This window comes from Phalacrocorax carbo, chromosome 5 (genome assembly GCF_963921805.1).
Source record: "Phalacrocorax carbo chromosome 5, bPhaCar2.1, whole genome shotgun sequence".
NCBI classification, from domain to species: domain Eukaryota; kingdom Metazoa; phylum Chordata; class Aves; order Suliformes; family Phalacrocoracidae; genus Phalacrocorax; species Phalacrocorax carbo.
This window is the reverse complement of record NC_087517.1, coordinates 70,610,207-70,637,524: the sequence shown is the minus strand read 5'-3', so window position 1 is coordinate 70,637,524 and position 27,318 is coordinate 70,610,207. Positions and strand designations below refer to the sequence as shown.

The window sequence follows — 27,318 nt, the reverse complement described above, 5'->3', positions numbered from 1 at the left end:
CTCGTGGGAGGGAGCCGGCGTCTGTTTTGCTGCTGGGCTGCGGTGCCGGTCAGGGAGAGGTGCCCCCTGTGTCCAGGGCCATCCCTCGTTGGGGACGGAGCCCCAGCACCCTGCACGCGTGTCCCCAGGGACTCCTGCGGGGTGGGGCGGGCATCCTCACAGCGACGTCCCCGGGGTGCCGATGGCAACGTCGTCGTAGTCTGTGTCCCCCGGTGGCTGTGCCGGGGGCTCCCTTGTGTCTCGTGGGGGACTTGTGGGGAGGCAGCTCCCACCTTAGGGGAGAGCAAAGGCCGGTGCCTTAGGGGGGCTGCTTCGTGTCCCTCGTGCCAGGCGCGGGCTGGGGTCTTGCCCCAGCCCCCCTGGACTTGCTGCCTGCTCCCTGCCCGCCACCGCAGCCCGGCCCCGCCGCAGGTGGCTCTGCAGGGCACCGGGCGGCCGTGGCCCCTCTTACCTGTGGGTGGGAGACGGCCCCAGCTGCTCTGTGCTCCCCCCTCGGAGACATCCCCAGCGCCGGGAGCGGGGGGCTCTTGCGGCACGTCCGCGGCATCATCATAGCCGTCGTGGGGTCTGTGCTGGGCAGGGGAGTCTGGGACAGGCACGGGGGGACGGGGGTGAGGCGGAGGCCGTGGCAGGGGTCTGGCTGTGCCCCCCCCTCCGGCCACGCCGCTGGGGCTGTGCTGGTGGCGCCGGGGCTGCAGGCTCTGAGCCAGAGCCGCCCCGGGGGTTAATCAGCAGGGAAAGGTGATGCTTTGCTGCACGCAAAGGAGAGCCAGAGCTGAGCTGGGCTTGCCCAGGAGAGGGGGGCCGTGTCCCCTGAGCTCCCCAGTGCCTGGCCGCGGCCCCTCTCCGCGGGGCTCCCCGCCATGCCTGTGCCTGCCCTGGCCCTACCTGGGGCTGCCTCGGGGTCTCTCTCCTCCATGCTGTCCCCGGTGTAATACGGCAGCTTCTTCCCCGAGCCCTCCGAGAGGGAGCCTGGTGGGGCAGGACGGAGCGTTGGGGGCGAGTGGAGCCGGCACCATGGGCAGCACGGCCCCTCGCCGCAGAGCGGGGCCGCAGTGGGACCGGGGGACACCCCCGTGCCTCGGGGCCGGGCCAGCGCTGCAGTACCGGGAGCCGGTGCTGCGGTGCGGCCGTGGGGCAGAGCCCCCACCGTCTGGGGAGAGCTGCCGGGCACGGCGGGGGGCTGCACTGACCTGAGCGACTGGGCACCTCCTGGTAGTCCGGCAGCACGGTGTAGTCCAGCTCCTCGTAGACGGCATCGGAGAGAGCGTCCGCGGCTCTGCCGAGGCCTGAAATGTGGGGAGCGCTCACGCAGGGCGTGAGGACGGAGGGTGGCAGCGGGGTCAGCCGCCGCCCGCCCATGGATCCACCCCACGGTGGAGGAGCCCCAGGACCCGCAAGCACTCACCTCGGCGCCCAGCACGGGCACGGTACGCCTGCACGGCCAGGGCGCCCAGGGCCAGGCACAGCAGCGTCCCCAGGAGCGCACACAGCACCGTGGACACCGGCACGGTCCCCACCGCTGCCGCCGGGCTGCTGGTGCTGGGGAGAGCTGGGGGGAGATGGGGCGGGGGCGTGAGGAGGGGGACTGCGGCCAGCCCGGCGCGGGGGGCTGCCGGCACGGGCAGAGCTACCTGTGCAAGTGGCACCGTCGGGGCAGCGGCTCCCCGGGGCCGGGGTGGGCGTCCCGCTTGTGCTGTCCGTGTCCTTGTCACAAGTGATGCGGGCGCCCCTGCCGTCGCTGCAATTCTGCAGGTGCCAGGGTGCCGAGGGGCAGCGCCAGAGCGATGCGGCCCCCTCCTTGCAGCCCACCCAGGCCAGCCAGGCAAGGGCAAGGGCGGGGGTGTCCTCCAGAGTCCCCGTCTCCCCGCAGCCCAGCTGCCGGCACACAGCGGCCGCAGTAGCGGAGGTGGTGCCTTCGGCGCAGACGCGGCCCCAGGTGTTGTTGTAGAACACCTCCAGGTGCCCGCTGCAGGGGCTGCCGCCGCCCACCAGGCGCAGGGAGAGGTGCTCTGCGAGGGGGCGCAGAGGGGGGTCATGGCACGGCTGGGCCAGGCACCCCCCGGGGTCTGGTCCCCCTGTCCCCGAGCTGGGGCGCACAGCACTGACCTGAGCAGACGGCTCCCGCCCCGCCACCGCGCTGGCAGCCGTGCTGTGCCGAGGCCGGGCAATCCCAGAGAGACGCCTCGTTGCCGGCGCAGGCAGCGGCGTGCGGCCACAGCGGCCCCGTGCCGGGACCGACGGGAGGCGATGCGGGTGCCTCCAGCGCGGTTCCGCAGCCCAGCTGGCGGCAGACGACGGTGGCGTCCGCCAGGTCCCAGCTCTCCTGGCAGACGGTGGCCCAGGTGCCGTTGGCGTAGACCTCCACCCGCCCGGCGCAGCGCCCGGGGCCGCCCGCCAGCCTCACGCGCCGGCTGCCTGCGGGGCACGCAGGGGAGCGGGCTGGGGCGGCCGCTGGCGGTGCCGGCACCCCCCAGCCCTTCCCGGGACACTCACCTGAGCAGACGACGACCACCTCGTCGCGGCTGCCGGTCGGCGTGGCGGCCGTGCGCGAGACGTTGCACTGGGCCAGGTTGTCCTCGGTGCCGGCACAGCGCAGCCCTTGCGGCCCTGCCGCGCCCGAGCCCGCCACGGCGTAGACCTTCTCCGGCGCGCCGCAGCCCAGCTGCCGGCACACCACGCTGGCACCGCGGGCATCCCAGAGCCCCGCCGGCATGCGGGCCCAGGCCCCGGGGCTGGCGGAGACCTCCAGCCGCCCGTCGCACCGGCTCTCCCCCTCCACCAGCCGCAGGGGCTCCACAGTGCCTGCAACGTCCCCGAGTGTGCCGAGGGGCCGCAGCACCAGCACCGTCGGGGCCCTGACGGGGTGGCGGGACCCTGCTTCAGCCCTCCCCTCTCCCCAGCATGGCCCTGTGCCCTCCGCGCCCAGCTCTTAGGGGTCCCAAGAGGCCTGTGAGGGATTTTGCGGCGGGTGCCATACCGACCTGAGCAGTTGATGGTGGCGGCGAGGCCGGCGGGGCAGGGGGGCTCCCCCAGCACCGTGGTGGGGCACTCGCCTGGGTGCCGCTCGGTCCCGCTGCAGCGGAAGGTGTCCTGCCACAGCGGCCCGTCCCCGCTGCCGAGGGAGCCTCCCTGGGGCACGGCGGTGGCGGCGGCGGTGCCGCAGCCGAGGTGGTGGCAGAGGACGTGGGTGTCGGGCAGGTCCCAGCCGGTGGCGCAGACGGACCCCCACGTGCCCCCCACCTCCACCTCCACCCGCCCGGAGCAGCCCGAGCTGCTGTTCGCCAGACGGAAACGCGTGTAGGCTGCAGAAGACAGAGCGTTGTGGGGGGCGACGGTGCGGGGACGCCCCCCAACACCCCCCGGCATCCCCCTGCTTACGGGAGCAGATGATGCTGGCATGGCCACTGCAGCCCTGTGCGTGGAGCGGCCGCCGGGCACAGGCGGCGAGGAAGGGCTCGGTGCCCGTGCACTCAAACCCCTCCTGCCAGAGCGACCCCGTTCCCTCCTGAAAGCGGCCGGTGCCGGGGACGGCCAGCACCGCGCCGCAGCCCAGCTCCCGGCAGACCACCTGGGCCGCCTTGATGTCCACGTGGTCCTCGCAGACGCTGCTCCACGTTCGGCCCTGCCGCACCTCCAGCCGCCCGGCACAGGCGCTGTCGCCGCCGACCAGCTGGGCAAACCCCGCTGGGAGAGACATGGGGGTCAACGGTCAGGGATGTGCCGGGATGGGTGTGCCCCCCCCCACCCCACGGCTCCTACTTTGGCAGGTGACAGCGACGTCGTAGTTGTGAGTGATGCTGTAGGGTCCCCAGCCACGGATTTCGCATTCCCAGAGGACAGTTTCTTTCCCACGGCAGTTCACAAAAACCAGACTGACGGGACCGGACCCTTTCCCAACGTGTGTGCTGGCGATGTGTGCACCGATGGCTGATCCACAGCCCAGCTGCTGGCACACCACCTTGGCATCTTTGATGTCCCAGTTGTCGTCCGCCACCGATCCCCATTGGCCCCGCAGCTTCACCTCCACCCTCCCGGCGCAGGGACCTCCGCCGCCCACCAGCCGCAGCTCCACCGCCTCTGCACGGGGGCACCAGCACGGCCTCAGCCCTGCCGGGGGATGCCCCGGCACACTGTGGTTGTCCCAGCACCGCCAGTACCCCCAGCTCACCTGCACAGGTCACCCCGATGTCCCGCTCATGGCCACAATAGTGCTGTCCCCAGCCATAATGGTAACAGTCCTTCAGTGTTGCCTCACCACCTCTACAGAAGGGCTGGAGCCAAATCCGGCCGGTGCCCTGCCCGAATGGGGCGTAGGGGGACGCCTTGGCCACCGCACCACAGCCCAGCTGCCGGCACACCACGGTGCCCCAGTCGCCATGACGAACATATTCGTAGACGCAGACGGAGCCCCACTCGCCATCGTGCTTGACCTCCACCCTCCCGGCGCAGCGCCCGCCGCCGCCCACCAGCCGCAGCTCCTCGGTGCCTGCGGTGAGGAGGGTGCCGAGGCCGGGCGAGGGCTGGGGGGTGGTGTGTGCCCCCACGGCTGCCCCCGTGCCTTGGAGCTCAGCCCGGCACAGCTGCACGCACAAGAGCAGCCCCAACGCCCCGATGGGCACCATGCTGCCGTCCCGGACCCCCCGGCGCGGGGCGGCTCATATATAGGCAGCCCCGCAGGCGGGAGCCAATGGGGGCGGCAGCACCTTTTGAGACGTTATCAGGCGGGTTATCTCCCGGCTGGCGGGGCCCCGGCCTCCAATAACGTGCTCTGTGCCCAAATATGAGGCTCAGCTCCGCTTCTGGCGTCACACTCCTCCCCACGGAGGGTCGGCGCCCAGGTGCCCCCGAGGGGAGCCAGCCCCCCCGCGAGGCACCTGCCACCGGCATGAGGCGCAGGGGCCCTTCCCACCCGTGTGCCCCCGCGGGGCTGTCCCTGCTGCCAGAGGCGCGGCAAGAGCCCAGTCCTGATGGCGACAGGGCTCGCCCCAAAACTCCAGCAAAGGCTCCACGGGGCCGCCCTCGGCACCGGCACGGGGCAAAGGCCAAAGAGCCCGGCACGCCGGCACCCGTCCTTGGGGTGCCGCCCTCCCCGCGGGTGCCTGGAGACCCCAGCGGGGCACCGAGGCGAAAGGCGGCGCCAGGCTGAGCGCCGCGGCCGCAGGCGGCGCATCCCCGGCACCTCGCGCAGGCCGGCGGCACATGGCGGTGCCGCCCGCACTGCCTGCAGGTGTGCCCCCGCGCTCGCCTCGCGGCGCCGGCAGGAAGGAGGCGGTTTCCCCCAAAGCGGGGCCCTGCCCTCGGCATCGACCGCACGCGGCTCCCCGGCCACCTGCAGCGCTACCGACAGCGCCGTGCTTTGGCGCGCCAGCACCTCCCGCGGTGACGCCGCCGAGGGGGCACGGAGCCGACCCGGTGCCGGGGGGAGGGGATCGCGCCCGGCTAAGCCGGGACCAAGCGCCCGCAAGAAGCGGCGGGCGCGGGGGCTGGAAGGGAGCCGGAGCGGCCGCCAGGGCTCGGCCGCGTGCGAGGATGAGGAGGGGGCCGAGCCTGGCACGGGCGCGGGCCCTGGCGGGCTCTGCCAGGGCTGGGCGGCGCTGGCGGCCGCGGCCCGGCCGGCGGTGGGACACGGAGCAGGGCGAGGAGGAGGCGTCGTGGCAGGCGGCTGTGCGTGGAAAGGCTGCAGATGTGCAAGCCCGGGCAAAGGCGCCCAAAGGCGCGGTGACGGCCCCGAGTGGTGGCGGCGGCGGGAGGGCCCAGCGAGCTGCCGGAGGCCGGCGCGGCGGCAGCCGGAGACGCAGGCGGCCGCGGGGGCCGCGCGCGGTGGCGGCCGTTGGCGGCATGGCGGGCGCGCGGGGGGAACGGCCTCCTCCCTGCGGGGGCTGCAGGGGCACGCCTGCAGGCAGCGTGGGCAGCAGCGCCACGTGCCGCCAGCCTCCGCGAGGGGCCGGGGACCCGCCACCTGCCAAGGGCCCCGTCCCACCCCGGGACGGCTCGTGGGGCCGACCCCGACGTCGGCGTCACCCGCGACGTTCATGTCCCAACCAAGGAGGGTCGGCAACTGCCGCCGCCGCCGCCGCCGCCTTGGGCTGTACGTACACATGGCCTGGGGAGGCCCTGAGCGGTGAAACAAGTGTCCCATTGGTGTGTCGGGCGCGCGGTCGGGCTGGTTAGGGGCTCCTTGGGAGCGCGGCCGTGCTTGGGGCTGACTCTGCTTCTCGTCGGCGCAGAGTACAAGCAGAAATAGAGAAAGCACGTGGTCCAGGAGTTCCTCCGGTACCAAGAAGCGGACTCCTCTCTCGGGGAGAACCTGTCCATCAGCAGCCCCTGCACCCGCCTGACCATCGTCAGGAAGGCTCGGAGCAAGCTGGGAGGTGAGCATGAAGCTGCAGGTGGTGTAAATAAGTCAAGGGTTAAACCTGCAGCGTGAGCCGTTATTAACCTAAACCCACATCCTGAGAAATAGAGGCGACTCAGGGAGGCAGCTCGTGAAAGGAATTCAAGGGTCACGGGCTGAGAAACTTCAAGGACCGACACGAGAAGGAACCATCGTCCCGCAAGGAAGCTGGAGGGATGCCACAGCCATGAAACGATGAGAGCAGTGAGAGTGACAGGAGCTGGGGGAAAAGGGATTCCGGCGGGGGGAGATTGCGCTCAGCGGCTCCTCCGAGGGATGGAAGAAGTACGTCCGCCCCCCTCCCCCCCAGCGCCTCTTGGTCATGCGCAGTGAAGTCGGATCACACTGTAATTTTAAATCTAAGGCGAGAAGATGGAGACCAACGGCAGAAGAGGATGCTCAGCCCGGTCAATGGTTATGTATTAGAGAGGGTGGTGTGTTAACTGTCACGTGTAAATGTCACAGATGGCCTCCCGTAGGTGTGCGTGCCGGGAGGAGAGGTCCCCCACGCACCCGGCGCCGAGTGGCGTCATGCCGGCTCTTTAATACAGCCGGTGGTCAGGAGCTTTATCCCTGGGTTTCAGGGACAGTTTGGGGACCCTGGCGGGACTCTGCTTCTGAGGCTGCTGGGAGCTAGAGGATCTAGAGGTCTGCGGCGCCACCGAGGGCTTTTTGGGGAGATCCTCTGATCCCCTGAGCCGGTGAGTTCGAAGGAAGAGCCCTGGCATTTATGAAGGCGTTACTTTGGGGCTGGAGGGTTCGAGTCCCACCTGGCACCGGTCGGTGAGTCGCAGCCTTAAAAAGGGTCCGGTTTGGCGTCCCGGCAGGGCATCGGAATTAAGCGCTGGCTGGCGTGAGTGCCTCACGTGCCAGCCAAAGGTCTTCCCTGCCGAGGGAAGGCTTGCGTGCACGCTGTTACGGGCCGGCCGGAGTGCCGGCCGTAAGGGTAAGGGAAGGCTTGTTGGCACCAAGTGCCAGCGTAAGGGCTTGTCTGCACCCAGTGACAGCCATAGGGGGTGGGGGGGTGGGGGGTGCGCGCGCGAGCTGAGCGTGCTGTCCTTTGTGCTTTGTGGCGATCGGCCGATCCAGGGGGTTATCAACCAAATGAATATCAAAACTAGAGGAGCGGCATGTTCAGCGTTAAATGCCTGCAGGGGTAAACTGAGTCAAGAGAATATGGGTATTATTGGGGCCGGAGGGAAAAAGGGGGTAAGGCCTTTCTTCCAGCCAAGCGAGTGTGGAATGGGACGTGCAGTTCTGTGCTCACAAACGTTTATAGGTTCCCGACTGCCCGACGCCTCTGTTGGGAAGGGATGTACTTAGCAAACGCAACGCCCAAACTGTTTTTGAGCAAGGCAATGTGGAGGTGCAGCTAGCGGAAGAAAAAGCCCTGGAAGCGCAGGTGTTTGTGTTACAGGAAGAAGTGCAAGAGACTCCGGTACATGAAATAACTCGGGCAGACGCACGGAGTGCGGGAACCCCCCCGGCCGGGGCCTCCGGGATCCCAGGACGACCTGGCGCTGCTGAGCCCGTAAGCATCACATTGGACCCTGGAGCGCAGCCGGTAAGACGAAAACAACGCCCTACTAAACTAGAAGGGAGAAAGGGTTTAGAACCCCTACTAGGGAAGTGGGGTTGAACTGCTGAAGGCAGAGAAGGGCAGGGAAGGCTGGTGGATGAGAGGAGAGGATCGAGCAGGAGCACCTTCAAGCGTGAAGAGAGAGGTGATGGACAAAGACCATAGAGGGACACGTTAGCGGGTGGAAGCTCTTCTGGACAATGCTAAGGTCCACACTTGAAGTGCAGGGATGGGAAATAGAGCTAAGGGTCGTACCAAGAGGTGTGAAATCTGCCAGCAAACCAGTCCTTGAAGCCAAGCTAGTCGTCCACTTGGGAAAACCAAGAGAGGAAATACTCGTGGAGGTGGCTGGCAAACAGGCTTTTGAGAAGTCCCCAGGCAGAGTGGGCATCGGTGTTTCTTGGTAGGGGTGGGAACGTTTTGTGGATGGGCAGAGAAGCCTTTCCCTGTCGCACCAATGGGGCTAGAGAAGTAGGTGAAGGCTTATTGCTAGAAATAATCCCCCGTTGTGGGATTCCGACGGGAACGTCCTCCGAGTGAGGAGCCCGCCTTGTGACAAAACGCCTTCAGTCGCCTGTAAGAACATGAGAAATACAGTGGGATTTACGTCCGCTGCGGAGGCCGCAGCCTCGTGGGAAAGCGGAAAGAATGACTCAAAGAACGGGAAGGCGGCAAAGGGAATAAAACCTGTCAGGAGGCAGAGTTAAAATGGCCAGCTGCTCTCCCGTTAGCGTTGCTGAGGGCAAGGACGGCACCGAGGGGCAGAGGAGAGTCAGGCCTTTTGAAACGGTGTGTGGGAGGCCTGCTGAAAGCATAAATCATCAGCCAGGGTCTCTAGCATGACTAGGGACACAGTATCTTAGAGAAGACGTGATTCCTCTCGGGAAGGCGTTGTCTTCTCTTAACAGGTATCTACAGCTGAGAACACCTTTAGGCTTGGGTACTGCCTAAGGTATGCGGGAATTTCAGGCAGGAGAGGGGCTCTGTCTAAGGACTTGGAAGGACCAGCCTCTGAAAGAGCATTGGAAAGGACCCTCTCAAGTCCTCCTGGCTACATGTACGGCCGCCCGGCTTGACAGAGTAGGGCCGCGGATCCGTCACACAGGCATTAAGAAAGGACTCCCTGTTGGGATAAGTGGGCCGTGGGGAAACGGAACGAAAGGCCTTTGTGGCTGAGAGTTAAAAGGGACAGTTTGTGGATTGTACCTGGGGTCAGGGCATCGCTCATGCGGATTTCGCTTGCGCACAAGGCATAGCCCTACGTGGAGTTACGGCAATTCTGTTTATGGCTTTGATGAAGGTCTAAATAGTGTGAAATTTCTAAATGCAAATACCTCCTCTCCAAAATTCTCATGACTGTCATGACGGTAGCAGAAAGGGGAGGATTAGAGGCCAATTTGTTCTTCAGACTAGCTCAGGGTTTTGCAAGGTTACAAAACATCTCAAGTATTTCTGCTCGTCTACCCCTCCCGCACTCAAGTAGCAAGTCAATAGAAGGGGGCATTTTGACTCTGCAGGAGATGCCTTTAGTAAATGCCCGTATCCTACAATCAACCTGATCGTCGTCTCGTTTTCCCGATGGAACCACAATCCAGTGGGAAGTGGCTAAATACTGCGCTGGGAATGCCCTTGCTGCCGGCACAGGACACTGTCCTTTGCCATTCCGAACCATCGGATACGTCAGGGGCGTTGACACGGTGCCCGCTGGGGAAAAGAATCGCGTTACCCCTCAGTGACGGGGAAAACTCAACAGAGAGGTAAAGGTAGGCCCGTGGCACGGCCCGTCAACAGCGGCGGGGGCGGGATGGGCGACGGGCTCGATGTCAGCCCCCGCGATGGTGGCTTGGGAGAGCCCAGCGTTGCTCGGAGCAAACCGACCGTGGCGGGTGGGTAGTTTGGGTGACGCCACGGCACGAGGTTGGCGTGTGGCGAATAGGCAGGTGCAAGCAACCAGTGACCTGCCCGCACCACAGGGTTTGGCCTTTGGTCTGTTACCGGCCGAGGAAAGGGGCCTACGCGGGTGTTTGGAACTGGATAAGGAGCATTGCGGTATTCACATTGCCAGTGTGACGGAAGATGTAAATAAACAGCTTCGCCAAATCTAAGAGTGGTTACTGTGAGTGTGCCGCTAGTCGCTGTAACGCTAACTGAGCGCACGCAGCAGGGCTGCTGAGGCCCGTCTGTGTCGGAAACGTACGGGTAGATTAGGTGCGATGGTTATGGATTAGAGAGGGCGGTGTGTTAACCGTCACGTAGGAACGTCACCACTGGACGCCAGTAGGCGCGCGTGCCGGGAGGAGAGATCCCCCGTGCACCCGGCGCCGGAGAGAGTCCTGCCGCCCGGCGTGAAGGAGTTCTATTCTCGGCTGGACAACCCCAGCAGTAACGCTCGCGATCCTTTGCGTCCCCCAAGGCGCGGAGGTCCCAGCCGCGGAGACCTGCCGCGAGCTGGTGGCGAGCGCTGCTCGGGGGCAGGTTGTGCGCCGGCGTCGAAGCCGGGAGCTCCCAGGTGCGGTGAGGAGTGCCCGTGCCCGCCGGGCTCCGTCCCCCTGCAGCTCCGGTGCCTCTGGAGCCAGCGCGCGTCCCCGTCCCCTCGCAGAGCGGCGGCAGGAGGAGCTGCACCCCCGCCTCTCCCCGCTCTGCGGCACCCGGGCAGCCGCCTGCGGGTGCTCCGGTAAGAGACGGGCGCTGGGCGCTGAGCCAAAGGCGGGCGCTCCCGCCTTTACGAGAGGTCCTTGCCAGAAGCGGAGCCATTTCTAGCCCAGGGCTCGGTGCTGCTGAAGGCGGGAGGAAGCCGCCCTGGCTCTGGCTGTGCCCCATGCGTGGGGGGAGAGGGGAGGAGGTCCTGCCTGCATGTGCTGGGGGTCGGGGCAGAGCCGGGCCGGCCCTTCCCGCTCCCAGTGCCCCCCGCGTGTCGCCGGGAACAGTTGTGTGGCTGTTGGCCGGTGGCAAATGAAGGCCCTGGGGCCAGTGCCAGGAATCCCCCTGCGCCCTTCCCCGTGCTCCCCCCGTCCCCGTCCCCGCCGTGGCCACCAAATGTGTCTGTGGGTGAGGGTCCCGCCCCGCGGGGTGGCTCATGTACCCGGGAGTGAGGTGCCAGCCCTGCAAGTGAGCCTGCAGCCAGTTTGGGGTTTTATAGACAAACACAGAAATTCAGAGTGAACTAAAAAAAGCAGCAGTCCCTGCTGGATGCTCGTGGGAGGGAGCCGGCGTCTGTTTTGCTGCTGGGCTGCGGTGCCGGTCAGGGAGAGGTGCCCCCTGTGTCCAGGGCCATCCCTCGTTGGGGACGGAGCCCCAGCACCCTGCACGCGTGTCCCCAGGGACTCCTGCGGGGTGGGGCGGGCATCCTCACAGCGACGTCCCCGGGGTGCCGATGGCAACGTCGTCGTAGTCTGTGTCCCCCGGTGGCTGTGCCGGGGGCTCCCTTGTGTCTCGTGGGGGACTTGTGGGGAGGCAGCTCCCACCTTAGGGGAGAGCAAAGGCCGGTGCCTTAGGGGGGCTGCTTCGTGTCCCTCGTGCCAGGCGCGGGCTGGGGTCTTGCCCCAGCCCCCCTGGACTTGCTGCCTGCTCCCTGCCCGCCACCGCAGCCCGGCCCCGCCGCAGGTGGCTCTGCAGGGCACCAGGCGGCCGTGGCCCCTCTTACCTGTGGGTGGGAGACGGCCCCAGCTGCTCTGTGCTCCCCCCTCGGAGACGTCCCCAGCGCCGGGAGCGGGGGGCTCTTGCGGCACGTCCGCGGCATCATCATAGCCGTCGTGGGGTCTGTGCTGGGCAGGGGAGTCTGGGACAGGCACGGGGGGACGGGGGTGAGGCGGAGGCCGTGGCAGGGGTCTGGCTGTGCCCCCCCCCTCTCCGGCCACGCCGCTGGGGCTGTGCTGGTGGCGCCGGGGCTGCAGGCTCTGAGCCAGAGCCGCCCCGGGGGTTAATCAGCAGGGAAAGGTGATGCTTTGCTGCACGCAAAGGAGAGCCAGAGCTGAGCTGGGCTTGCCCAGGAGAGGGGGGCCGTGTCCCCTCAGCTCCCCAGTGCCTGGCCGCGGCCCCTCTCCGCGGGGCTCCCCGCCATGCCTGTGCCTGCCCTGGCCCTACCTGGGGCTGCCTCGGGGTCTCTCTCCTCCATGCTGTCCCCGGTGTAATACGGCAGCTTCTTCCCCGAGCCCTCCGAGAGGGAGCCTGGTGGGGCAGGACGGAGTGTTGGGGGCGAGCGGAGCCGGCACCATGGGCAGCACGGCCCCTCGCCGCAGAGCGGGGCCGCAGTGGGACCGGGGGACACCCCCGTGCCTCGGGGCCGGGCCAGCGCTGCAGTACCGGGAGCCGGTGCTGCGGTGGGGCCGTGGGGCAGAGCCCCCACCGTCTGGGGAGAGCTGCCGGGCACGGCGGGGGGCTGCACCGACCTGAGCGACTGGGCACCTCCTGGTAGTCCGGCAGCACGGTGTAGTCCAGCTCCTCGTAGACGGCATCGGAGAGAGCGTCCGCGGCTCTGCCGAGGCCTGAAATGTGGGGAGCGCTCACGCAGGGCGTGAGGACGGAGGGTGGCAGCGGGGTCAGCCGCCGCCCGCCCATGGATCCACCCCACGGTGGAGGAGCCCCAGGACCCGCAAGCACTCACCTCGGCGCCCAGCACGGGCACGGTACGCCTGCACGGCCAGGGCGCCCAGGGCCAGGCACAGCAGCGTCCCCAGGAGCGCACACAGCACCGTGGACACCGGCACGGTCCCCACCGCTGCCGCCGGGCTGCTGGTGCTGGGGAGAGCTGGGGGGAGATGGGGCGGGGGCGTGAGGAGGGGGACTGTGGCCAGCCCGGCGCGGGGGGCTGCCGGCACGGGCAGAGCTACCTGTGCAAGTGGCACCGTCGGGGCAGCGGCTCCCCGGGGCCGGGGTGGGCGTCCCGCTTGTGCTGTCCGTGTCCTTGTCACAAGTGATGTGGGCGCCCCTGCCGTCGCTGCAATTCTGCAGGTGCCAGGGTGCCGAGGGGCAGCGCCAGAGCGATGCGGCCCCCTCCTTGCAGCCCACCCAGGCCAGCCAGGCAAGGGCAAGGGCGGGGGTGTCCTCCAGAGTCCCCGTCTCCCCGCAGCCCAGCTGCCGGCACACAGCGGCCGCAGTAGCGGAGGTGGTGCCTTCGGCGCAGACGCGGCCCCAGGTGTTGTTGTAGAACACCTCCAGGTGCCCGCTGCAGGGGCTGCCGCCGCCCACCAGGCGCAGGGAGAGGTGCTCTGCGAGGGGGTGCAGAGGGGGGTCATGGCACGGCTGGGCCAGGCACCCCCCGGGGTCTGGTCCCCCTGTCCCCGAGCTGGGGCGCACAGCACTGACCTGAGCAGACGGCTCCCGCCCCGCCACCGCGCTGGCAGCCGTGCTGTGCCGAGGCCGGGCAATCCCAGAGAGACGCCTCGTTGCCGGCGCAGGCAGCGGCGTGCGGCCACAGCGGCCCCGTGCCGGGACCGACGGGAGGCGATGCGGGTGCCTCCAGCGCGGTTCCGCAGCCCAGCTGGCGGCAGACGACGGTGGCGTCCGCCAGGTCCCAGCTCTCCTGGCAGACGGTGGCCCAGGTGCCGTTGGCGTAGACCTCCACCCGCCCGGCGCAGCGCCCGGGGCCGCCCGCCAGCCTCACGCGCCGGCTGCCTGCGGGGCACGCAGGGGAGCGGGCTGGGGCGGCCGCTGGCGGTGCCGGCACCCCCCAGCCCTTCCCGGGACACTCACCTGAGCAGACGACGACCACGTCGTCGCGGCTGCCGGTCGGCGTGGCGGCCGTGCGCGAGACGTTGCACTGGGCCAGGTTGTCCTCGGTGCCGGCACAGTGCAGCCCTTGCGGCCCTGCCGCGCCCGAGCCCGCCACGGTGTAGACCTTCTCCGGCGCGCCGCAGCCCAGCTGCCGGCACACCACGCTGGCACCGCGGGCATCCCAGAGCCCCGCCGGCATGCGGGCCCAGGCCCCGGGGCTGGCGGAGACCTCCAGCCGCCCGTCGCACCGGCTCTCCCCCTCCACCAGCCGCAGGGGCTCCACAGTGCCTGCAACGTCCCCGAGTGTGCCGAGGGGCCGCAGCACCAGCACCGTCGGGGCCCTGACGGGGTGGCGGGACCCTGCTTCAGCCCTCCCCTCTCCCCAGCATGGCCCTGTGCCCTCCGCGCCCAGCTCTTAGGGGTCCCAAGAGGCCTGTGAGGGATTTTGCGGCGGGTGCCATACCGACCTGAGCAGTTGATGGTGGCGGCGAGGCCGGCGGGGCAGGGGGGCTCCCCCAGCACCGTGGTGGGGCACTCGCCTGGGTGCCGCTCGGTCCCGCTGCAGCGGAAGGTGTCCTGCCACAGCGGCCCGTCCCCGCTGCCGAGGGAGCCTCCCTGGGGCACGGCGGTGGCGGCGGCGGTGCCGCAGCCGAGGTGGTGGCAGAGGACGTGGGTGTCGGGCAGGTCCCAGCCGGTGGCGCAGACGGACCCCCACGTGCCCCCCACCTCCACCTCCACCCGCCCGGAGCAGCCCGAGCTGCTGTTCGCCAGACGGAAACGCGTGTAGGCTGCAGAAGACAGAGCGTTGTGGGGGGCGACGGTGCGGGGACGCCCCCCAACACCCCCCAGCATCCCCCTGCTTACGGGAGCAGATGATGCCGGCATGGCCGCTGCAGCCCTGTGCGTGGAGCGGCCGCCGGGCACAGGCGGCGAGGAAGGGCTCGGTGCCCGTGCACTCAAACCCCTCCTGCCAGAGCGACCCCGTTCCCTCCTGAAAGCGGCCGGTGCCGGGGACGGCCAGCACCGCGCCGCAGCCCAGCTCCCGGCAGACCACCTGGGCCGCCTTGATGTCCACGTGGTCCTCGCAGACGCTGCTCCACGTTCGGCCCTGCCGCACCTCCAGCCGCCCGGCACAGGCGCTGTCGCCGCCGACCAGCCGGGCAAACCCCGCTGGGAGAGACATGGGGGTCAACGGTCAGGGATGTGCCGGGATGGGTGTGCCCCCCCCCCCCGCCCACTGCACGGCTCCTACTTTGGCAGGTGACAGCGACGTCGTAGTTGTGATTGGCGCTGTAGGGTCCCCAGCCATGGATGTAGCATTCCCAGATGGCTGTTTCTTTCCCACGGCAGTCAGGCCAGACCAGGCTGACGGGACCGGACCCTTCACCGAAGCTTGTGCTGGCGAAATCTGCACCGATGGCAGATCCACAGCCCAGCTGCTGGCACACCACCTTGGCATCTTCCTTGTCCCAGTTGCCGTCCGCCACCGATCCCCATTGGCCCCGCAGCTTCACCTCCACCCTCCCGGCGCAGGGACCTCCGCCGCCCACCAGCCGCAGCTCCACCGCCTCTGCACGGGGGCACCAGCACGGCCTCAGCCCTGCCGGGGGATGCCCCGGCACACTGTGGATGTCCCAGCACCGCCAGCACCCCCAGCTCACCTGCACAGGTCACCCCGATGTCCCACTCATGGCCGCAATAGTGCTGTCCCCAGCCTAAATGTAAACAGTCCTCCAGCTTCTCTTCACCGCCCCTGCACCAGGGCTGGAGCCAAATCCGGCCGGTGCCCTGCCCGAATGGGGCGTAGGGGGACGCCTTGGCCACCGCACCACAGCCCAGCTGCCGGCACACCACGCTGCCCCAGTTGCCATGAGCAACATAGTCGTAGACGCAGACGGAGCCCCACTCGCCATCGTGCTTGACCTCCACCCTCCCGGCGCAGCGCCCGCCGCCGCCCACCAGCCGCAGCTCCTCGGTGCCTGCGGTGAGGAGGGTGCCGAGGCCGGGCGAGGGCTGGGGGGTGGTGTGTGCCCCCACGGCTGCCCCCGTGCCTTGGAGCTCAGCCCGGCACAGCCGCACGCACAAGAGCAGCCCCAACGCCCCGATGGGCACCATGCTGCCGTCCCGGACCCCCCGGCGCGGGGCGGCTCATATATAGGCAGCCCCGCAGGCGGGAGCCAATGGGGGCGGCAGCACCTTTTGAGACGTTATCAGGCGGGTTATCTCCCGGCTGGCGGGGCCCCGGCCTCCAATAACGTGCTCTGTGCCCAAATATGAGGCTCAGCTCCGCTTCTGGCGTCACACTCCTCCCCACGGAGGGTCGGCGCCCAGGTGCCCCCGAGGGGAGCCAGCCCCCCCGCGAGGCACCTGCCACCGGCATGAGGCGCGGGGGCCCTTCCCACCCGTGTGCCCCCGCGGGGCTGTCCCTGCTGCCAGAGCCGCGGCAAGAGCCCAGTCCTGATGGCGACAGGGCTCGCCCCAAAACTCCAGCAAAGGCTCCACGGGGCCGCCCTCGGCGCCGGCACGGGGCAAAGGCCAAAGAGCCCGGCACGCCGGCACCCGTCCTTGGGGTGCCGCCCTCCCCGCGGGTGCCTGGAGACCCCAGCGGGGCACCGAGGCGAAAGGCGGCGCCAGGCTGAGCGCCGCGGCCGCAGGCGGCGCATCCCCGGCACCTCGCGCAGGCCGGCGGCACATGGCGGTGCTGCCCGCACTGCCTGCAGGTGTGCCCCCGCGCTCGCCTCGCGGCGCCGGCAGGAAGGAGGCGGTTTCCCCCAAAGCGGGGACCTGCCCTCGGCATCGACCGCACGCGGCTCCCCGGCCACCTGCAGCGCTACCGACAGCGCCGTGCTTTGGCGCGCCAGCACCTCCCGCGGTGACGCCGCCGAGGGGGCACGGAGCCGACCCGGTGCCGGGGGGAGGGGATCGCGCCCGGCTAAGCCGGGACCAAGCGCCCGCAAGAAGCGGCGGGCGCGGGGGCTGGAAGGGAGCCGGAGCGGCCGCCAGGGCTCGGCCGCGTGCGAGGATGAGGAGGGGGCCGAGCCTGGCACGGGCGCGGGCCCTGGCGGGCTCTGCCAGGGCTGGGCGGCGCTGGCGGCCGCGGCCCGGCCGGCGGTGGGACACGGAGCAGGGCGAGGAGGAGGCGTCGTGGCAGGCGGCTGTGCGTGGAAAGGCTGCAGATGTGCAAGCCCGGGCAAAGGCGCCCAAAGGCGCGGTGACGGCCCCGAGTCATGGCGGCGGCGGGAGGGCCCAGCGAGCTGCCGGAGGCCGGCGCGGCGGCAGCCGGAGACGCAGGCGGCCGCGGGGGCCGCGCGCGGTGGCGGCCGTTGGCGGCATGGCGGGCGCGCGGGGGGAACGGCCTCCTCCCTGCGGGGGCTGCGGGGGCACGCCTGCAGGCAGCGTGGGCAGCAGCGCCACGTGCCGCCAGCCTCCGCGAGGGGCCGGGGACCCGCCACCTGCCAAGGGCCCCGTCCCACCCCGGGACGGCTCGTGGGGCCGACCCCGACGTCGGCGTCACCCGCGACGTTCATGTCCCAACCAAGGAGGGTCGGCAACTGCCGCCGCCGCCGCCGCCGCCTTGCGCTGTACGTACACATGGCCTGGGGAGGCCCTGAGCGGTGAAACAAGTGTCCCGTTGGTGTGTCGGGCGCGCGGTCGGGCTGGTTAGGGGCTCCTTGGGAGCGCGGCCGTGCTTGCGGCTGACTCTGCTTCTCGTCGGCGCAGAGTACAAGCAGAAATACAGAAAGCACGTGGTCCAGGAGTTCCTCCGGTACCAAGAAGTGGACTCCTCTCTCGGGGAGAACCTGTCCATCAGCAGCCCCTGCACCCACCTGACCATCGTCAGGAAGGCTCGGAGCAAGCTGGGAGGTGAGCATGAAGCTGCAGGTGGTGTAAATAAGTCAAGGGTTAAACCTGCAGCGTGAGCCGTTATTAACCTAAACCCACATCCTGAGAAATAGAGACGACTCAGGGAGGCAGCTCGTGAAAGGAATTCAAGGGTCACGGGCTGAGAAACTTCAAGGACCGACAAGAGAAGGAACCATCGTCCCGCAAGGAAGCTGGAGGGATGCCACAGCCATGAAACGATGAGAGCAGTGAGAGTGACAGGAGCTGGGGGAAAAGGGATTCCGGCGGGGGGAGATTGCGCTCAGCGGCTCCTCCGAGGGATGGAAGAAGTACGTCCGCCCCCCTCCCCCCCAGCGCCTCTTGGTCATGCGCAGTGAAGTCGGATCACACTGTAATTTTAAATCTAAGGCGAGAAGATGGAGACCAACGGCAGAAGAGGATGCTCAGCCCGGTCAATGGTTATGTATTAGAGAGGGTGGTGTGTTACCTGTCACGTGTAAATGTCACAGATGGCCTCCCGTAGGTGTGCGTGCCGGGAGGAGAGGTCCCCCACGCACCCGGCGCCGAGTGGCGTCATGCCGGCTCTTTAATACAGCCGGTGGTCAGGAGCTTTATCCCTGGGTTTCAGGGACAGTCTGGGGACCCTGGCGGGACTCTGCTTCTGAGGCTGCTGGGAGCTAGAGGATCTAGAGGTCTGCGGCGCCACCGAGGGCTTTTTGGGGAGATCCTCTGATCCCCTGAGCCGGTGAGTTCGAAGGAAGAGCCCTGGCATTTATGAAGGCGTTACTTTGGGGCTGGAGGGTTCGAGTCCCACCTGGCACCGGTCGGTGAGTCGCAGCCTTAAAAAGGGTCCGGTTTGGCGTCCCGGCAGGGCATCGGAATTAAGCGCTGGCTGGCGTGAGTGCCTCACGTGCCAGCCAAAGGTCTTCCCTGCCGAGGGAAGGCTTGCGTGCACGCTGTTACGGGCCGGCCGGAGTGCCGGCCGTAAGCGTAAGGGAAGGCTTGTTGGCACCAAGTGCCAGCGTAAGGGCTTGTCTGCACCCAGTGACAGCCATAGGGGGTGGGGGGGTGGGGGGTGCGCGCGCGAGCTGAGCGTGCTGTGCTTTGTGCTTTGTGGCGATCGGTCGATCCAGGGGGTTATCAACCAAATCAATATCAAAACTAGAGGAGCGGCATGTTCAGCGTTAAATGCCTGCAGGGGTAAACTGAGTCAAGAGAATATGGGTATTATTGGGGCCGGAGGGAAAAAGGGGGTAAGGCCTTTCTTCCAGCCAAGCGAGTGTGGAATGGGACGTGCAGTTCTGTGCTCACAAACGTTTATAGGTTCCCGACTGCCCGACGCCTCTGTTGGGAAGGGATGTACTTAGCAAACGAAACGCCCAAACTGTTTTTGAGCAAGGCAATGTGGAGGTGCAGCTAGCGGAAGAAAAAGCCCTGGAAGCGCAGGTGTTTGTGTTACAGGAAGAAGTGCAAGAGACTCCGGTACATGAAATAACTCGGGCAGACGCACGGAGTGCGGGAACCCCCCCGGCCGGGGCCTCCGGGATCCCAGGACGACCTGGCGCTGCTGAGCCCGTAAGCATCACATTGGACCCTGGAGCGCAGCCGGTAAGACGAAAACAACGCCCTACTAAACTAGAAGGGAGAAAGGGTTTAGAACCCCTACTAGGGAAGTGGGGTTGAACTGCTGAAGGCAGAGAAGGGCAGGGAAGGCTGGTGGATGAGAGGAGAGGATCGAGCAGGAGCACCTTCAAGCGTGAAGAGAGAGGTGATGGACAAAGACCATAGAGGGACACGTTAGCGGGTGGAAGCTCTTCTGGACAATGCTAAGGTCCACACCTGAAGTGCAGGGATGGGAAATAGAGCTAAGGGTCGTACCAAGAGGTGTGAAATCTGCCAGCAAACCAGTCCTTGAAGCCAAGCTAGTCGTCCACTTGGGAAAACCAAGAGAGGAAATACTCGTGGCGGTGGCTGGCAAACAGGCTTTTGAGAAGTCCCCAGGCAGAGTGGGCATCGGTGTTTCTTGGTAGGGGTGGGAACGTTTTGTGGATGGGCAGAGAAGCCTTTCCCTGTCGCACCAATGGGGCTAGAGAAGTAGGTGAAGGCTTATTGCTAGAAATAATCCCCCGTTGTGGGATTCCGACGGGAACGTCCTCCGAGTGAGGAGCCCGCCTTGTGACAAAACGCCTTCAGTCGCCTGTAAGAACATGAGAAATACAGTGGGATTTACGTCCGCTGCGGAGGCTGCAGCTTCGTGGGAAAGCGGAAAGAATGACTCAAAGAACGGGAAGGCGGCAAAGGGAATAAAAGCTGTCAGGAGGCAGAGTTAAAATGGCCAGCTGCTCTCCCGTTAGCGTTGCTGAGGGCAAGGACGGCACCGAGGGGCAGAGGAGAGTCAGGCCTTTTGAAACGGTGTGTGGGAGGCCTGCTGAAAGCATAAATCATCAGCCAGGGTCTCTAGCATGACTAGGGACACAGTATCTTAGAGAAGACGTGATTCCTCTCGGGAAGGTGTTGTCTTCTCTTAACAGGTATCTACAGCTGAGAACACCTTTAGGCTTGGGTACTGCCTAAGGTATGCGGGAATTTCAGGCAGGAGAGGGGCTCTGTCTAAGGCCTTGGAAGGACCAGCCTCTGAAAGAGCATTGGAAAGGAGCCTCTCAAGTCCTCCTGGCTACATGTACGGCCGCCCGGCTTGACGGAGTAGGGCCGCGGATCCGTCACACGGGCATTAAGAAAGGACTCCCTGTTGGGATAAGTGGGCCGTGGGGAAACGGAACGAAAGGCCTTTGTGGCTGAGAGTTAAAAGGGACAGTTTGTGGATTGTACCTGGGGTCAGGGCATCGCTCATGCGGATTTCGCTTGCGCACAAGGCATAGCCCTACGTGGAGTTACGGCAATTCTGTTTATGGCTTTGATGAAGGTCTAAATAGTGTGAAATTTCTAAATGCAAATACCTCCTCTCCAAAATTCTCATGACTGTCATGACGGTAGCAGAAAGGGGAGGATTAGCGGCCAATTTGTTCTTCAGACTAGCTCAGGGTTTTGCAAGGTTACAAAACATCTCAAGTATTTCTGCTCGTCTACCCCTCCCGCATTCAAGTAGCAAGTCAATAGAAGGGGGCATTTTGACTCTGCAGGAGATGCCTTTAGTAAATGCCCGTATCCTACAATCGACCTGATCTTCGTCTCGTTTTCCCGATGGAACCACAATCCAGTGGGAAGTGGCTAAATACTGCGCTGGGAATGCCCTTGCTGCCGGCACAGGACACTGTCCTTTGCCATTCCGAACCATCGGATACGTCAGGGGCGTTGACACGGTGCCTGCTGCGGAAAAGAATCGCGTTACCCCTCAGTGACGGGGAAAACTCAACAGAGAGGTAAAGGTAGGCCCGTGGCACGGCCCGTCAACAGCGGCGGGGGCGGGATGGGCGACGGGCTCGATGTCAGCCCCCGCGATGGTGGCTTGGCAGAGCCCAGCGTTGCTCGGAGCAAACCGACCGTGGCGGGTGGGTAGTTTGGGTGACGCCACGGCACGAGGTTGGCGTGTGGCGAATAGGCAGGTGCAAGCAACCAGTGACCTGCCCGCACCACAGGGTTTGGCCTTTGGTCTGTTACCGGCCGAGGAAAGGGGCCTACGCGGGTGTTTGGAACTGGATAAGGAGCATTGCGGTATTCACATTGCCAGTGTGACGGAAGATGTAAATAAACAGCTTCGCCAAATCTAAGAGTGGTTACTGTGAGTGTGCCGCTAGTCGCTGTAACGCTAACTGAGCGCACGCAGCAGGGCTGCTGAGGCCCGTCTGTGTCGGAAACGTACGGGTAGATTAGGTGCGATGGTTATGGATTAGAGAGGGCGGTGTGTTAACCGTCACGTAGGAACGTCACCACTGGACGCCAGTAGGCGCGCGTGCCGGGAGGAGAGATCCCCCGTGCACCCGGCGCCGGAGAGAGTCCTGCCGCCCGGCGTGAAGGAGTTCTATTCTCGGCTGGACAACCCCAGCAGTAACGCTCGCGATCCTTTGCGTCCCCCAAGGCGCGGAGGTCCCAGCCGCGGAGACCTGCCGCGAGCTGGTGGCGAGCGCTGCTCGGGGGCAGGTTGTGCGCCGGCGTCGAAGCCGGGAGCTCCCAGGTGCGGTGAGGAGTGCCCGTGCCCACCGGGCTCCGTCCCCCTGCAGCTCCGGTGCCTCTGGAGCCAGCGCGCGTCCCCGTCCCCTCGCAGAGCGGCGGCAGGAGGAGCTGCACCCCCGCCTCTCCCCGCTCTGCGGCACCCGGGCAGCCGCCTGCGGGTGCTCCGGTAAGAGACGGGCGCTGGGCGCTGAGCCAAAGGCGGGCGCTCCCGCCTTTACGAGAGGTCCTTGCCAGAAGCGGAGCCATTTCTAGCCCAGGGCTCGGTGCTGCTGAAGGCGGGAGGAAGCCGCCCTGGCTCTGGCTGTGCCCCATGCGTGGGGGGAGAGGGGAGGAGGTCCTGCCTGCATGTGCTGGGGGTCGGGGCAGAGCCGGGCCGGCCCTTCCCGCTCCCAGTGCCCCCCGCGTGTCGCCGGGAACAGTTGTGTGGCTGTTGGCCGGTGGCAAATGAAGGCCCTGGGGCCAGTGCCAGGAATCCCCCTGTGCCCTTCCCCGTGCTCCCCCCGTCCCCGTCCCCGCCGTGGCCACCAAATGTGTCTGTGGGTGAGGGTCCCGCCCCGCGGGGTGGCTCATGTACCCGGGAGCGAGGTGCCAGCCCTGCAAGTGAGCCTGCAGCCAGTTTGGGGTTTTATAGACAAACACAGAAATTCAGAGTGAACTAAAAAAAGCAGCAGTCCCTGCTGGATGCTCGTGGGAGGGAGCCGGCGTCTGTTTTGCTGCTGGGCTGCGGTGCCGGTCAGGGAGAGGTGCCCCCTGTGTCCAGGGCCATCCCTCGTTGGGGACGGAGCCCCAGCACCCTGCACGCGTGTCCCCAGGGACTCCTGCGGGGTGGGGCGGGCATCCTCACAGCGACGTCCCCGGGGTGCCGATGGCAACGTCGTCGTAGTCTGTGTCCCCCGGTGGCTGTGCCGGGGGCTCCCTTGTGTCTCGTGGGGGACTTGTGGGGAGGCAGCTCCCACCTTAGGGGAGAGCAAAGGCCGGTGCCTTAGGGGGGCTGCTTCGTGTCCCTTGTGCCAGGCGCGGGCTGGGGTCTTGCCCCAGCCCCCCTGGACTTGCTGCCTGCTCCCTGCCCGCCACCGCAGCCCGGCCCCGCCGCAGGTGGCTCTGCAGGGCACCGGGCGGCCGTGGCCCCTCTTACCTGTGGGTGGGAGACGGCCCCAGCTGCTCTGTGCTCCCCCCTCGGAGACGTCCCCAGCGCCGGGAGCGGGGGGCTCTTGCGGCACGTCCGCGGCATCATCATAGCCGTCGTGGGGTCTGTGCTGGGCAGGGGAGTCTGGGACAGGCACGGGGGGACGGGGGTGAGGCGGAGGCCGTGGCAGGGGTCTGGCTGTGCCCCCCCCCTCTCCGGCCACGCCGCTGGGGCTGTGCTGGTGGCGCCGGGGCTGCAGGCTCTGAGCCAGAGCCGCCCCGGGGGTTAATCAGCAGGGAAAGGTGATGCTTTGCTGCACGCAAAGGAGAGCCAGAGCTGAGCTGGGCTTGCCCAGGAGAGGGGGGCCGTGTCCCCTCAGCTCCCCAGTGTCTGGCCGCGGCCCCTCTCTGCGGGGCTCCCCGCCATGCCTGTGCCTGCCCTGGCCCTACCTGGGGCTGCCTCGGGGTCTCTCTCCTCCATGCTGTCCCCGGTGTAATACGGCAGCTTCTTCCCCGAGCCCTCCGAGAGGGAGCCTGGTGGGGCAGGACGGAGTGTCGGGGGCGAGCGGAGCCGGCACCATGGGCAGCACGGCCCCTCGCCGCAGAGCGGGGCCGCAGTGGGACCGGGGGACACCCCCGTGCCTCGGGGCCGGGCCAGCGCTGCAGTACCGGGAGCCGGTGCTGCGGTGGGGCCGTGGGGCAGAGCCCCCACCGTCTGGGGAGAGCTGCCGGGCACGGCGGGGGGCTGCACCGACCTGAGCGACTGGGCACCTCCTGGTAGTCCGGCAGCACGGTGTAGTCCAGCTCCTCGTAGACGGCATCGGAGAGAGCGTCCGCGGCTCTGCCGAGGCCTGAAATGTGGGGAGCGCTCACGCAGGGCGTGAGGACGGAGGGTGGCAGCGGGGTCAGCCGCCGCCCGCCCATGGATCCACCCCACGGTGGAGGAGCCCCAGGACCCGCAAGCACTCACCTCGGCGCCCAGCACGGGCACGGTACGCCTGCACGGCCAGGGCGCCCAGGGCCAGGCACAGCAGCGTCCCCAGGAGCGCACACAGCACCGTGGACACCGGCACGGTCCCCACCGCTGCCGCCGGGCTGCTGGTGCTGGGGAGAGCTGGGGGGAGATGGGGCGGGGGCGTGAGGAGGGGGACTGCGGCCAGCCCGGCGCGGGGGGCTGCCGGCACGGGCAGAGCTACCTGTGCAAGTGGCACCGTCGGGGCAGCGGCTCCCCGGGGCCGGGGTGGGCGTCCCGCTTGTGCTGTCCGTGTCCTTGTCACAAGTGATGCGGGCGCCCCTGCCGTCGCTGCAATTCTGCAGGTGCCAGGGTGCCGAGGGGCAGCGCCAGAGCGATGCGGCCCCCTCCTTGCAGCCCACCCAGGCCAGCCAGGCAAGGGCAAGGGCGGGGGTGTCCTCCAGAGTCCCCGTCTCCCCGCAGCCCAGCTGCCAGCACACAGCGGCCGCAGTAGCGGAGGTGGTGCCTTCGGCGCAGACGCGGCCCCAGGTGTTGTTGTAGAACACCTCCAGGTGCCCGCTGCAGGGGCTGCCGCCGCCCACCAGGCGCAGGGAGAGGTGCTCTGCGAGGGGGTGCAGAGGGGGGTCATGGCACGGCTGGGCCAGGCACCCCCCGGGGTCTGGTCCCCCTGTCCCCGAGCTGGGGCGCACAGCACTGACCTGAGCAGACGGCTCCCGCCCCGCCACCGCGCTGGCAGCCGTGCTGTGCCGAGGCCGGGCAATCCCAGAGAGACGCCTCGTTGCCGGCGCAGGCAGCGGCGTGCGGCCACAGCGGCCCCGTGCCGGGACCGACGGGAGGCGATGCGGGTGCCTCCAGCGCGGTTCCGCAGCCCAGCTGGCGGCAGACGACGGTGGCGTCCGCCAGGTCCCAGCTCTCCTGGCAGACGGTGGCCCAGGTGCCGTTGGCGTAGACCTCCACCCGCCCGGCGCAGCGCCCGGGGCCGCCCGCCAGCCTCACGCGCCGGCTGCCTGCGGGGCACGCAGGGGAGCGGGCTGGGGCGGCCGCTGGCGGTGCCGGCACCCCCCAGCCCTTCCCGGGACACTCACCTGAGCAGACGACGACCACCTCGTCGCGGCTGCCGGTCGGCGTGGCGGCCGTGCGCGAGACGTTGCACTGGGCCAGGTTGTCCTCGGTGCCGGCACAGCGCAGCCCTTGCGGCCCTGCCGCGCCCGAGCCCGCCACGGCGTAGACCTTCTCCGGCGCGCCGCAGCCCAGCTGCCGGCACACCACGCTGGCACCGCGGGCATCCCAGAGCCCCGCCGGCATGCGGGCCCAGGCCCCGGGGCTGGCGGAGACCTCCAGCCGCCCGTCGCACCGGCTCTCCCCCTCCACCAGCCGCAGGGGCTCCACAGTGCCTGCAACGTCCCCGAGTGTGCCGAGGGGCCGCAGCACCAGCACCGTCGGGGCCCTGACGGGGTGGCGGGACCCTGCTTCAGCCCTCCCCTCTCCCCAGCATGGCCCTGTGCCCTCCGCGCCCAGCTCTTAGGGGTCCCAAGAGGCCTGTGAGGGATTTTGCGGCGGGTGCCATACCGACCTGAGCAGTTGATGGTGGCGGCGAGGCCGGCGGGGCAGGGGGGCTCCCCCAGCACCGTGGTGGGGCACTCGCCTGGGTGCCGCTCGGTCCCGCTGCAGCGGAAGGTGTCCTGCCACAGCGGCCCGTCCCCACTGCCGAGGGAGCCTCCCTGGGGCACGGCGGTGGCGGCGGCGGTGCCGCAGCCGAGGTGGTGGCAGAGGACGTGGGTGTCGGGCAGGTCCCAGCCGGTGGCGCAGACGGACCCCCACGTGCCCCCCACCTCCACCTCCACCCGCCCGGAGCAGCCCGAGCTGCTGTTCGCCAGACGGAAACGCGTGTAGGCTGCAGAAGACAGAGCGTTGTGGGGGGCGACGGTGCGGGGGCGCCCCCCAACACCCCCCGGCATCCCCCTGCTTACGGGAGCAGATGATGGCGGCGTGGCCGCTGCAGCCCTGTGCGTGGAGCGGCCGCCGGGCACAGGCGGCGAGGAAGGGCTCGGTGCCCGTGCACTCAAACCCCTCCTGCCAGAGCGACCCCGTTCCCTCCTGAAAGCGGCCGGTGCCGGGGACGGCCAGCACCGCGCCGCAGCCCAGCTCCCGGCAGACCACCTGGGCCGCCTTGATGTCCACGTGGTCCTCGCAGACGCTGCTCCACGTTCGGCCCTGCCGCACCTCCAGCCGCCCGGCACAGGCGCTGTCGCCGCCGACCAGCCGGGCAAACCCCGCTGGGAGAGACATGGGGGTCAACGGTCAGGGATGTGCCGGGATGGGTGTGACCCCCCCCCGCCCCCACCGCACGGCTCCTACTTTGGCAGGTGACGGCAACGTCGTATTCGTGAAAGAGTCTGTAGGGTCCCCAGCCATGGATGTCGCATTCCCAGATGGCTGTTTCGTTCCCACGGCAGTTGACAACAGCCAGGCTGACGGGACCGGACCCTTCGCCGAAGTGTGTGCTGCCGACATAGGCACCGGTGACAGATCCACAGCCCAGCTGCTGGCACACCACCTTGGCATCTTTGATGTCCCAGTTGTGGTCCGCCACCGATCCCCATTGGCCCCGCAGCTTCACCTCCACCCTCCCGGCGCAGGGACCTCCGCCGCCCACCAGCCGCAGCTCCACCGCCTCTGCACGGGGGCACCAGCACGGCCTCAGCCCTGCCGGGGGATGCCCCGGCACACTGTGGCTGTCCCAGCACCGCCAGTACCCCCAGCTCACCTGCACAGGTCACCCCGATGTCCCACTCATGGCCGCAATAGTGCTGTCCCCAGCCAAAATGGTAACAGTCCTCCAGCTTCTCTTCACCGCCCCAGCACCAGGGCTGGAGCCAAATCCGGCCGGTGCCCTGCCCGAATGGGGCGTAGGGGGACGCCTTGGCCACCGCACCACAGCCCAGCTGCCGGCACACCACGGCGCCCCAGTAGCCATGAGGAACATATTCGTAGTTGCAGACAGAGCCCCACTCGCCGTCGTGCTTGACCTCCACCCTCCCGGCGCAGCGCCCGCCGCCGCCCACCAGCCGCAGCTCCTCGGTGCCTGCGGTGAGGAGGGTGCCGAGGCCGGGCGAGGGCTGGGGGGTGGTGTGTGCCCCCACGGCTGCCCCCGTGCCTTGGAGCTCAGCCCGGCACAGCTGCACGCACAAGAGCAGCCCCAACGCCCCGATGGGCACCATGCTGCCGTCCTGGACCCCCCGGCGCGGGGCGGCTCATATATAGGCAGCCCCGCAGGCGGGAGCCAATGGGGGCGGCAGCACCTTTTGAGACGTTATCAGGCGGGTTATCTCCCGGCTGGCGGGGCCCCGGCCTCCAATAACGTGCTCTGTGCCCAAATATGAGGCTCAGCTCCGCTTCTGGCGTCACACTCCTCCCCACGGAGGGTCGGCGCCCAGGTGCCCCCGAGGGGAGCCAGCCCCCCCGCGAGGCACCTGCCACCGGCATGAGGCGCGGGGGCCCTTCCCACCCGTGTGCCCCCGCGGGGCTGTCCCTGCTGCCAGAGCCGCGGCAAGAGCC

The 27,318-nt window shown here is 68.0% G+C and overlaps 1 protein-coding gene across 1 annotated transcript; it reads right to left on the bottom strand.

The window, feature by feature from the left end:
* Positions 1-156: 156 nt before the first annotated feature.
* On the bottom strand, positions 157-26,981 carry LOC135313651 (uncharacterized). Its single transcript, XM_064453285.1, has 37 exons — positions 26,528-26,981; positions 26,119-26,436; positions 25,731-26,036; positions 25,334-25,654; positions 24,846-25,154; positions 24,459-24,767; positions 23,984-24,361; positions 23,754-23,901; positions 23,543-23,628; positions 23,238-23,321; positions 22,798-22,932; positions 22,507-22,618; positions 17,516-17,564; positions 15,350-15,701; positions 14,941-15,258; positions 14,553-14,858; positions 14,156-14,476; positions 13,668-13,976; positions 13,281-13,589; positions 12,806-13,183; positions 12,580-12,723; positions 12,365-12,460; positions 12,060-12,143; positions 11,620-11,754; positions 11,329-11,440; positions 4,172-4,626; positions 3,763-4,080; positions 3,382-3,687; positions 2,985-3,305; positions 2,497-2,805; positions 2,110-2,418; positions 1,635-2,012; positions 1,405-1,552; positions 1,194-1,279; positions 889-972; positions 452-586; positions 157-272 (listed from the first exon to the last, which is right to left on the bottom strand). Exons 1-37 carry the CDS (start codon positions 26,979-26,981, stop codon positions 157-159), a joined length of 8,838 nt encoding a protein of 2,945 aa, XP_064309355.1.
* Between the last annotated feature and the right edge of the window lie 337 nt (positions 26,982-27,318).